The 12873-nt window shown below is 39.2% G+C and overlaps 1 protein-coding gene across 2 annotated transcripts in view; it reads right to left on the bottom strand.

Annotated features, from left to right (window-relative positions):
• PPEF1 (protein phosphatase with EF-hand domain 1) overlaps positions 1 to 12873 on the bottom strand; it is a 36482-nt gene that overhangs the window by 13871 nt on the left and 9738 nt on the right. For both annotated transcript variants that reach the window (XM_072934401.1, XM_012569448.5), the window contains exons 3-7: positions 11955 to 12082; positions 11091 to 11142; positions 5242 to 5414; positions 3453 to 3567; positions 1647 to 1693 (exon numbers count right to left, since the gene is read on the bottom strand). In XM_072934401.1, the coding sequence (XP_072790502.1) occupies positions 1647 to 1693; positions 3453 to 3567; positions 5242 to 5414; positions 11091 to 11142; positions 11955 to 12082 (515 nt within the window). The remainder of the gene's footprint in view (positions 1 to 1646; positions 1694 to 3452; positions 3568 to 5241; positions 5415 to 11090; positions 11143 to 11954; positions 12083 to 12873) is intronic.

Here is a 12873-nt window from a genome sequence, read left to right as displayed (position 1 = left end):
TAGGAAGGAGAAAAATAAAATGGATCCCAGAAGCCAACTGGGTTTACTGCTCATCTGAATCAACTGCTCAGAAGGGACAGAAAGTAGTGTGATTTAAATTGCTTCTAAATAACTAATCAGCTCTATCATATGCTCTCTATATTCTCAACTACTTTGAAATGACAAAATATTTGCCCATTTTATTTGATTTGATGGAAGGGACTTCCCTAGAAATTTAACAGAGAACAACTGGGTGTTATCTCTAGTCTGAAGTCAGTGGGTGTTTTGGCTCTGAATTTACTGAAGTCAGGATGAGAGTTGCTTGTTTTTTCTCTTTATAACATCCATTAGAGGGGGGGAAAGAATCGGCATCTGTTTTCTCCAAAAAAAAAAAAATGCAGGCTGATTACAGTTGTAAATATAATTATATCTGAGCATTTATCTCCAAAATTCTTATATTTCCCATTCCAGGTTCTGTGTATGAAACCAACATGTATCATACTTATTCCAGTTTTAAAAAAGACAGCTAAACAACCAAAAGACTGCAAGCCAAGGACCAGCTAAACATGGTTGATTAGTAAGAAAAGGCCTCTGTAAAAAGGTCTGATTGTATTTTAACTAGACTTCAACAGACTTCAGGTGTGCACTTGGGCAAAACAACCACATTTACGTTGAACAAGTCTCAGATGAAGTGTAACAAAGCTGGAATCAGGGGGAGAATTACATAATTTAAACACCTGGTTTAGCTCACTGCAGTCTCCATTCAGTGCAGATGAATGTGTAAGGATCTGACACAAACCCTTCCCCCCTGCCCCGGAAAGCTCAAATCAAAGAGAGTACCTGCTCAATCAAAGGTGGTGATTCATCCTGAAGATAAATGTGAAACTAAATACACAGCATTTCCTGCATCTTAAGTTAAACATACAATTGTGGAAAAGCTAGCCTGGAGCTTAATTTGTTTTACACATCAGTAAAACAGAGCTATGCTTTTTTAGCAAGATAAAAAAGGATATGTAAAGCGTGCCCAAAGCACTTTTATTTTTTGCAGACCATGTAATTGCTTCCAAGGCTTAAAAAGCTTTTAAACACCACTCTTTCTTGTTTCCTGATAAAAACAAAAACGCTTCCCTCCCAAAAAAACCCCAACAATAATAAAAAACCCAACAAGCCCAAAAAACCAAACCAAAGAAACCCAACCAAACAACAAAAACCCCCAAACCAACCCAAAAGCACACCAAAAAAACTGCAGGTATCAGTGGAAGGCCTAAATGAAAGCTTCTGCATTTCTTTATTTAATGTTGCTATTATCCATGGTGTAGTGTTACATCAGGAACTCAGCTCCTGGTTTTAGCAGACTTTAGTCAATATGGAATTTAAAACAGTGGCAGAACTTTGGAGACTTTGCAAGGAGTCCTCTTATATTTTGGCTCATGCTGCAGTTCAACATTCAGGAAAATAATAATATCTTCAATCTCCTTCACAGTGAGCAGGAGGATATGAAGAAGGGAAAGCTCTGACAAAGACACTAAATTGCTCCAGGATTTGTGTGTGTGGTGTACGGACACCACATGGGCAGTTCTAATGGTGATAAATCTGTCAAACATAAATATCTGTTCTCAATAACAAGTCATAAAGTGAAAATGCTACATCTCCGAGTACCTACTTACCTTATAGAATATCAGCAAAAGATCGTCCAGGTTTCCATGCAAATCTCCTAAAGGAAACAAAAACAATTTTTAAAAAATTTTCTCACAGAGGAGGAAGACACTGGAATTATAAAACTGGAATTAGTTGGATCTAATACCTTTTTATGTTTCAGGGACAGGTTTTGATTACGACCAGTAGGAAGTGATGGAGAGTGTCAAGAACCATTCATGCCTGTGTGCTTCAATGCTAAGGCCTCAGGAATGATGGATTGGGCCCTTTTTGAGAGGTTTGCTTGGAACAGGCAGGAGGATTTCACCCCAACGCATAGCATCATTGCAGCACTGCATCACTGCAGATCCCCTGTGCATCTGACTGCATTTCATGCTCATGGAGCCAACTTTTTCATGTCTGTGACTCATCACCACAAAGCTGCAGAATAGTTTCAAAACCTATCTTGTGATAATATGCTTTTACCACCAATAATTAGGAAAAGAGAAGTGACATTTTTACGTGTATACATCTTCTGTGGTTTTGATTAATTATGAACCTGCTGAATTTGTTCTAAGGGATCTTTCAAGCTATGATAGATATTTATCACATGTAGATGCAAACATTTCAGGTATATATTTAATCTATATTATTAATTTGAAATTATAAGAAATGGAGAGTGATACCTTAAGGAAATCAACATTTTGGACCAATTATGTTTAAAAATGGGTTATCTGTCCTCTGCACAGGCTCTTTCTGGGGACAAAAGCTTTTCGTTTCAGTACAGGAGAGGGATCCCTTTTGATGCTGCTTATATAGTGCAAATGCAATATAAACATGAAGAGGAATGTTTAGTTAATGAGATCATGTGTTGTGAACAAGCATGAATCTTGTGTTTCCTTGGTTTGGAAAGGGGTCTTATTCGCTTGGTTAATAAATTATCGTTTATACAAAACCTCATTTTAAAAAACCCTTTCCTGGCAATCAAAGTAGGTCCATAAACACATATTAAAAAATATTGTTTATTTTGCATGTCTCACAGTACCACCCTTATACAACTTTACTATTACACACATCACACACTGATAGATGTCAAGAGTTATGTCACCATTATTGTTCTGTTTTGCAGCTACTGCATTCTGTATCAAGGCAGGATACTGCATCCCATTATCCATAATTTACAAAAGGGTAACAAAATAGATGGGCAAAGAGCTCTTAGTTCCTTATTGTGTGACACATCATTCTGTGAGACTAAATTGTTGGTTGTATAAAGACTTTTCCATCCTCTTGGGTCTCCTTAGAAATGAGGCGTTATTATAATTTCAATTTATTCTAGATTGCCATGCTGTCAATGAAAGGTCTTTTTTGGCCACCCATATTAAACTCTCATTAAAATCATTACCGAGTAAATTATGATTAAAATCATTAAAATCATTACTGAGTAAGTTTTTTTTTCTCAGTGAGAGGAGAAAGAGGTGAGACTCAAAGCCAGTGATCGAAATACTTAGTGGCATTTTAGAGGTGGAAGTGCAGGAGTATTTAAGCTTCACTGTAGTGTTAGCTGAATTAATACTGACTCATTCAGAAATGTTAAACAAGAATAGGAAAGAGGAGGTGAGGGAATTTCCTAAAATATACTTTATGACTCAGGAACTTTATTCTTTTGTTTGTTTGCTCCAATTTATGCATTTGTGGGGGAAAATAAGTAAAAAGAAATAATTTTTTAGGGCATTGAGAACTTACTTCTAATGGCAAAATTTGGAAATGATAGTATTATTCTCTAACCACTTAGAATGTCAACCCATAGTCCAAAGCAGTTATTTTTTCTGGCACCTTACCACAGACAGTTATTTCCTTGGAGTAGGAAGTTGAAAGATGGGTGATATTTGGCATCTCCTTGAGAACTCTCCTAGTTTCACTTAGCAGCTGCAGTACATAGCGGGCATGAAGCAGCTGTGAGAAGAAAAAACAGGTAGAAAAGGAAGACTTATCTGAATTAGCAATAGGTCAGTCTGCTTTATTAATATCAGACATATACTGCCAAAGTTATTTATAGTGCAGACCTCCAGACATGAGTACAGGCTTTATGGCCTAGTGCTGGGAATTAGGAGTGTTCATAGCTTTGCATTTGCTTCCCAGCGAATGGATATGGAGCCCTTACTGAACTTGTTTTATAGATTTTCCTACTTTATTTATACTGTACTGTTTCTATTCTTCCTGGTTTTCAGAAGAGATAAGACTTAAAGAGCACTCAAAATCACTGCATAAGGCCAGCTGTTTAAAGTAACTGGGAAAAAAAGAAAAAGGGTGTCAAGAGACATCCTAGATGTGAGTAAAAACCAAAACAAACAATCCTAGAACCTCCAAAACACAAGCCAACAAAAAAACCCCAAAGGCCATAAATTATATTTCAGCAAATTGCAAAAACAATTACAAGAAAACTCCAGTAAGAGCTGCCTTGGTAAGGGTTATGTTCCTGTTCACAGTGAAGAAGTTATAATAGTGCAACATTGAAGCTTCTGGTCTTCTCTCCTGATGTTTTTTATGAAAATTTTGTCAGTTGGTGATTTTTAAAGCTTTTAATTTCAACAGAGATCTGAGGAATTTTAGTAGAGGATAGATGAGCTACAGAATGACTTTTCAAGATTCATGTCTTTAAGCAATCAAAAAGCCAATTACATATGACCATTTCCTCAATAAAATGCCAGCCAATAAGAGAATGGAGAGTGGACAGTAAGGTGAAGTCTGGGTTGGCTCATTTATCATGTGCTTTGTATTTGGTACTTTTACAATCAGCATCCACATAAAAATATTCTTACTTAGTAAATTAAAAAGCATGATAGATCCGATCCTTGCCCCTTGTATACAGCATATTTTTAAGCATAAATAATTACAAGTTCAAAGAAAGCTGTCCCATTTAATGCCTTCCTGCTCCACCCTCATCTTGTGAGCAATGAAAGAGCTTACTCAGGAATACAGAGAATGAGGAACAGCCTCCTCAGTGCCTTGGAAGCTGCAGCCTGAGCTCCAGAGATTTGTGCTATCACTCAGTTCTGCTACATTAGCAATGCTTTATAGCCACTCCACTGTTATGGTGGAGTCTTGCACCCTGCAATGTGGTGATTAACTCTTACACCTCAATTCCTATAAAAGATTGAGCTGGGGGACAAAAGACAGAGGACCAAACAATGAATACTTTTAACCCATAAAAAGATGATAATTAGTTTCTATTTCAGCTTAGGACACCTTCCCCAGTCCTACACTCTCACTGAGAACCCCTGCCTTGCAGCTGCTAAGGGTTCCCATTTCATTTCACTAATCCCTGCCTCCTCCCCATGCCGGGCCTGGTGGTCATGCAGCAAAGCAGGGAATCAAATGTGGGAACTTGTCTGTCTGAGAACTGTCTGCTTTTGATTTTATTGTGTTAGCTTACAGCCAGATCAATTTCCCAAGGCAGCTTACCATGCACATTTATGATCACATTAGGCTAGCAGGAAAAAGCAGTGAGATGTAAAAGAAGGGCGAAATATCTCTTTGGGCACTAGTTTAGCTTTACATTAGATTGTGGACTACAACTTGACAGATGTAAAATAAGTTAAAAAAGAAAACAAGGTAGTTGCAAATTACCTGTTCATTCCTGAAAGCATGAAGGAGAGCATTGGCATCTTCAACAGTAAGGGGGAATGAGAGTCGTGGTCCATAATAGGAGTCTGGAACATCAATCTTCTTTTCAAATTCTTTTAAACATAAGTCTTCATCCACCACCTGAGGAGCACTAGGGCTCGTGAAAATTTGAGAAACTGGAACAAGATAGAAGGAAAACAAAAATGTAGAAACTCCACCAGGCCCCCATAGAGCTGTAACAGAATGGCCAGAACTGGTTGAATGTAACTGCTTTAGCTGCTGCACTATTACAGTGGCTGACTCCTGCCTCCTTTAGTGGAAAAGCTCCAGTCTCCCCAGATTGTTTCACAATACTAAAACCAACCAACCAATCAACCACAACAAGGAAACAAAGACCAAACCAAAGTAAAAAACAGGCAAAAACTCTTTTCCAGCTGCCAGTAACTGTGGTCAGGGAGCAAAACATTTTGCACTGGAGTTGTGGAGGAGTCTGCTCATAGGTAACAAGAACCATCACCTGGCACAAACTTCCTTCTCCTTCCCCCTGATGCAAGGAGATGTAAAAATCATGGCTGATCACTTAATGAGCATCATCTGTTCAAAATTCAATATTACACTTTAAATACAGGTTTTGAAGATTCACTTCTATTGCTTTTGTTTTCTACTTAACATTTTTAGGCTAAATACCAGCAGATCACAGTGATTATATTAAAAGTCACCAACAAAATTATATTTATTCACAGCAATTGCAAATCACTCCTTTCTGATACAGCTAGGAAACAATGCTAGCTTTTGGTTGGCTGCCATAAAACTATTGGATGAAACAAAGTAAACAAAAACAGAGTGGTGAAAGCACAGCTTCTAATTTTCCTGGAACATGAAGGAAGCAGGAACACTGCTAATTGCTTCAATCCAATATTTTTCTTGACATAACCTTGAAACGTAACTGGCTGATCAGCAGATTTCAGAGTTTTGTTCTTGCAGATTGTCTTAGTCATGTATTATTTTAAAAGAGAGAACCAGTCCCTAAATTAAAGTGTTCTAGCAGATGCTGTTGCAGAGTCGCTCTTGTGAGATGATTGTTGCAAACACCTCTTGCTGGGCTACAGTTAAGTTTTTTGTAACCCTGATTTCCTGCAACTGCAAATAAAAATGTATTATTTACAGGTGTGTAGCTGTATTTTTTATTTCTGATTTACAGCTGACCCGTATCTGTGACTCAAAACTCACAGCAGCCAAAACCAGCATGTAGCCTCATAAATTATGAGATTCATAAAGGCCAACTGATCTTGCAACTGGGTAAAATCCATATTAAAGAAATAAATAGATAAAAATGTAATCTGGATTTTAAAAAGTCCCCTTTTACTATCAGTACTTCAGCTGTGAGCTGATTAGCACTTTCAGTGCTAATGCAATGTTATACTCAGCTAATACATTAGCACTTTTAGTGCTAATGCAATGTTATACTCAGCCATTTATATGGATTAAGGCATCAAGTAACAGCAAGGTGCTCAGGGTTCACCATTTTCACCAAGTGCAGTTTGATTTGCAGTCTTCCACCACAGTTACAGCTTTGTCTGGCTGGACACCGGAATGTCACCATGGACTGAAACTGCTGATTCTCATATACTGATCAGCCAAGCACATTTGCACCAATTCTTGCTCCAGCTCTAGCAGCAGGCCTCTGGACACTGTGTCCCTCTGTACCCCACTTCCCAAGAAGCAGAGACTACAGAACCAACTCCTTAGACCACTCAAATGCCTCATTTCTTGCCTGTTCTAACCAGCTGTCCAAATCTGACTTGACTCCTTCAGAGTCAGTGATCTTCTCAGCATTTCAAGCCAGGCAGACACCTGCCCATGCCTGCTCCTACTCTTGTCTTCCCTTCCAGCACACAGTAGGCCATCCATCCATTACTTTACCTCTGAACATGAACTTGCCTTCCATACATATTCACTTCTATTTTGGCACATGCTCAGGCTGGGAACCAGTAGGGCATATCTCTGCAAAGTACACCCCATTTTCCACTTCTGGATGAGTTGTTAAAAGCCAGTCATGGTCATTACCCTTAGGGTGTGCTTATGGCTCCTCAGGCTGTCTTTCAGCTGGATTTTAAGGCTTCTTCCTGCACAGAATGACTGTCCCATCTCTGAACAGTCAGTAATGGATGATCTAATGCAGCTTGGGGTATCACCACTGTCCAGCAAGTACCCCAGCTCACCACATGCCCCATGTACAACTAATTCTGAAGGATTCAGCATCCCTCGCATTTTGCTGTTCCGAGTCAAAACTTTCAAGGCTCTTTCAGTACATACTTAAAGAAGGGATGAAAAGCCTTGGCATGCCTGGTTCAGGCACATAGGTCAAGATAGAATGAAACACTCTCTGTCAGCATCTGTGTCTCTCCACAGACTAGAGGGATGCACAGGCAATGACCTACTTTGTACTCTGACGCCAGAGGTCTAGCCCAGACTCAGAGGGCTGAGCCTTCACTATTAACAAAACCTAAACTACTACAGCCATATTCCATGTTAAACACAAATGCCCAGAGCTAAGTGGAGCCAATTTGGCCACAGAAAGCCCAAAGACCTGATTCCCCTGACCAGACCTTGCCATGGGAGTTTTTCAAGGCAAGTCAAAGCTGCCACTGCCAAGGATGTACAATCAGGGTAACCAGGAATCAGCTACTTCTGCAGCTCTGAAATCAGTTCTCTGTTCTGCCACCATCTTGTGCCTTCAGCTGACCATTGGGGTACCTGAGAGCACATCTGACTTCTGAGAAGTGCTCTTACATAAGCCAGATACTGATCCACAGCCCTCAGGTCAAAGCCAAATGGACACTGAGCCTACAAAGAGGAAGAAGGTTTCTAAAATGCTTCAAATATTTCTTCCTTCACACCATCCCTGGTGCTACAAACTGCAAGCAGCTATAACTTATTCCCCACTGCAAGAATCGCTCTGTGTAAAACATCTTGGAAGGGTGTTAAAGATGTAAGGGAGGCGTCATGGGGAGTGAACCTGCAGAAAACAACACTTTTTTTTTGTTTCCCTTTGAAGGAAGGCTCCTGGAGGTGCCCTGGTGACCTTGAAAGGAACAGGTTTAGCTTCCCAGTCCCACCATTTTTCTCAGAATACATCTGCAGTCTTCTCACCCACAATGTGCCCATAAAAGAGTAAGTAAATGGGTCATCTTTTGCTGGAAAAGCAGTTTCCAGCTTTCTCTGACCAGAGAGCTTTCCATTGAAAGCTGAGAAGGTAGGAAGTTTTTTTCAGGGAAGAGAAAAGTGTAAGTTAGAAAAAGGTTTTATTCTTATTTTCCACAGACCTTTGCAAAATAGCCTTTAATAAAAAGCAGAACAAGACACTCGGCTATATAATATCCCAATCACAAACTACACTGACATCTTAAGGAGAATGAGAGGATGAAAAAAGCTTTAGGGTATAACAGAAACAATCACATCAAAAGCACAACTGTGTTAATGAGATGGCAGCTTCTTTCTTTCTTTGAAAAACATAATCTGAAAAAAACAGATTAAAAAGAGGAAAGTAACAAGATTAATGGTGGAGGCTGAGTAGTTTATAATGTAAGGAAAACGACAGATCACAAAATTTTCAGGTAACTTTCTTATCACATACTGAGAAGAACAGACAACCCATTCTTTGGTAAGAATATTATATACTGTCTTCTTGGAGACAGCTTTTGAACCATATGCTATCACTCTAATTTAAGTGAGCACACACTGATGAAACAGATAAAAATCCAGAGAACTGCAAGTTTTAGAAAATGCTTGAGAATATCAAAGTCAATTTGAAGCCTCTCTGTTATGTTTACATTCACTGTGGTTCACATCTTAAGATGGCAATTCAGCAGAAGTGGAAGCAGTTCTTTAAGAATCCCTCTATTCAGTAATGATTTTGCTTACATCAGTGGGGCTGGCATGAGTGCTGCAAAGGTCACTTCCAGAGGAAAGCAATCAAGAGCTCAAAGCAAAGAATGCACACAGCCAGCAGTTGGAAAAAATAACCACAACCCACACAATACACATCTGATATGCAATCCCTCAAAAAAAAATCTAAGTAATCTCCTTTGCATAGGCAGCCTTGGCCATCTCTTTATTTTTCTGTTTTGTTTAGGGTTCTGGTATCTGTAACACATGGTGTTAGAAAGGGGGAACACACCAAGACAAACATAAAGCCTTTAGAGCAGTTATCAAGTCTTAACAACGTCAGTCCTGAAATATGGAAGTTTTAAGCCAGCAAGACAAAGGGGAGCTTTACCATAAACCATATACACTTTATCATGTGTTTCAGCCTTAACCACATCTGCAATTCCCAATATCTAGAAGATCAATAAACAGGTCAGCTGTGCAGTGATGATGAGGAGCAGCTCACAGGACCTTCCATCTCCCTCCCCGTGCACAGGTGAGGCTCAGATCTCCACCTGCACATGAACAGCCCTTGCATGTAGCAGTGTGCTCTGCAACGTCCTGAGCCCTAGCAAGTCATCTGAGACACCTCACCTTTATTCATTCTGTCAGTAGACACAGTTAATAAAGAGGGGTAAATCATAGCTACAACAACCATGTGTAAAATTCCATTTTAATATTATAATAAAAATAGAGGTTAACAATATTTTACCGAATCTCAGACCTAGCACTACTGTTTTCTCTCCCATTCAGGTGGAAAAGCTGAACAGAGGTGCACCATCAGCATGAAGAAGTAGATCAAGTGAGCAGTATGTGTTTTTCTTTAAGTTTGCCAATTCCTTCCCAGGAAGTTAAATGACTAAAGCTGATTTTTTTTTCACAGATTATGGCAGTAAATGGAAAAAAATCAAAGGGAGGACTGTTGAATCATCTGCCTTGCCTTTAGGAGCAAGGCTCAAATGTAATTTATTTTTCTGCAGAGCACAGAGAGCATTAGGCTCTCTAAAGTATTTAAGAGAGAAAAATTGCGATTTCTACTGGTTGTCATTAAAACACTGAACCACTTAAGGTTTTGATGGTAGTTTTATCCTGCTATCAAAGTATCTTGTGCAATTTTTAATTGGAATAACCCATGGCTAGACCAGATGAAAGAGAAAGGGCATTCTCTTGTAATGTAGCAAGAAGGGGACAGCCTCATTTTCAACTCCACTGGGATTAGATCTATTCTGAATTTGTTCAGGGAAGTCATGTTTGTCATCTGGATTTAGGAATCACTTTCAGTCTGTCCTTCTGTTGAGCTTGACCTCAAAAGTAAGTTATGTCCAAGGATCTCAAAATACTTCAAAAATTAAAGGTTATTCCTTGCATAACTGAAGCTTAATTGAGATGGTTTCTAAAGCTTTATCTCCAGCAGTTTAAATTTATTTCCTTTTTTATCATTCACATACTGATACATTTTGCAGTGAAATCTAGAACAAATGAAATTAAAACATGGTCCAGAACTGCCAGAGGTGGTGAGTAGTGGGGGAGAAAGAGCAACCTCTTTGATTATAACTGCCTTAGACCAACTGAACACAATCTTTCTGAATAATCACATCTCATCGTTTAAGAAAAGATGAACAGAAAGCTGTGAAAATTGGATTCTGTAGGAAGGGCAGTAACATATAAGAAAGCACTCTGAGCACCTCTGAATATTATCATAAGGAAAACAGGCACCAGTTCTGACTTACTGACTGCTCTGACTCACTAATTAGATAGTGAGCAGTGTCAACACTTAGAGGATCAAATTCATATTACAATATTTAGAATATCAAACCTCAACCCCAGCACATGCCAACAGCTGTAAATATCACATTGAAAATTAAGTTCCCTCACATCAAGTTTTTCAAACACAATCTCCATATTACCTTTATATTTATGGTTACCTGAATCAGGATGAGTACAATGATCCAGCATGAATGTAAAAAAGTTGGATAGCTGAGTATGAAAAAGAAAAGAACAAACACACTGATCAGTTTAGGTGATCCAACAAGCATTAATATCTTTCTTACTCAATTACTTGCAATTTCCCATTTAGGGGGATATAAGTCACTACTGTATATCCCCCATAGTATCAGCCTGCAATAATGACACAGTTTGCGTCCTACTACAAAAATAGCTCCCTTTCCTTTTTTGCTATGAATTCACCACTGACACTTCATGGAATACATAAAATGTGTCAGGGCTGTTTCAGTGCTGCTGATGTTTCTAGGTGTAATTCATGTTGCCTACCACCCATACTATTTGCCTAGACTTCCTTCATAGTCAATAGAAACAACTGCTACAAGGCAGTGAACTGACTTCAGACACATGCTAGGATGAACACAAAGGCCTAAAAGTTCCAAATTTCCTATATTGACCCTAAAGGAAGCCTGGGCTGACACTGATACTGACACTGGGCTGAAACACTGATATCCTGTTGCACATGTATTGCCTCACAGACAGTTAAGATCACCCACAGTGATCTGTAAATTACCTGCAATCCCTGGCTAACAGAGCTGCTATACAGGAACATATACCCTAGATATGCTCTATGGGTAGAATGGTGTCCTGATGTCTATGTAGTTACATTCATCTCTATGTCTGTGCATGAATACACACAACTTAATTCATGTGACAGACAGGGAAACAGTTTTATTAATCAAGATCCAGCTTTGTAAAAGAAATCACCACACACCCATTTTGTTTGTGCAGCCACAGTCCTGGGGATAACATAACTGCTTATGTAGGAAGGATGGAAGATTACAAACCTGCAGCTGGTCCTGTTCATCAGCGTATTCGATTGACTGAAAGATACTGAGGGAATAGCGGCGCCTCATCTCCAGCCGGGCCATGGTAAAGCGGTACCACTTCTGGATGAGGATTGCAGCTCTAATGACTGTCAAAACAGAAAGCACCGGAGTACACATGGATGCAGGGTAATCTACAAGCAAAATATGCACGCTGCCTTTGCAGAATTTTTCAATCAGATAAGAAATTCTGTCCATTGTGCATAATCAACAATAATATGAAGCCCAGTAAAAGTGAGACTGAAAAAATACAGGATGTCTTTACTGTTTCTGTCTTCTGACACAGATCCCAAGCCAGCTGACTTGCTCAGGACTAAGTAGTTAGTAACCTTCCCCATTTAACTGTCTTGAAGACAATATCCAGGTAAGAAGTCAGTCATGTTCAGCTGATGGGCACTATATGGGTTTTGGGAAGGTGAAGGAAGAACAGTTTGCCCTATAAATAATGTATTTCTTTATCAAGCTGTAATAAAAATCTTTGATTTTGCAAGCTATGACATGAACAACAATGTAATTACAGTATTTGCAACAGCCTCTTCTATCAGAAAGTTTTTGCCTGCAGAGCTAGCTAGCTTGGTTAACAAAAGAACACTCACCCCAAAAAGTCAATGGAACATGACAGAAGACCATTTTGGACTATGTGCACTATGTGCTGAATATGCATTCCACTCAGCACTTTAAGAAGTTGTATCTACTAGGGTCTCAGTCTGGAAAACTGCTAGAAACTTGACTGAAGGACAATCATCAAGACTGCAGCCTGGAAGAAAGAGCCTGCTGCCTTCAGGCCTCATTCATGCCATGAAGAAATCACATTCCTTTAACTGCTCAGATAAAAATTTGTTAAGCAGAGAAACATCTGGTAGTAGAAACAGGTCCTGGG

The sequence above is a fragment of the Taeniopygia guttata genome, chromosome 1 (genome assembly GCF_048771995.1).
Source record: "Taeniopygia guttata chromosome 1, bTaeGut7.mat, whole genome shotgun sequence".
Classification (NCBI taxonomy): Eukaryota; Metazoa; Chordata; class Aves; order Passeriformes; family Estrildidae; genus Taeniopygia; species Taeniopygia guttata.
The sequence above is the reverse complement of the archived record's forward strand: the minus strand, read 5'-3'. Positions and strand labels throughout refer to the sequence as shown.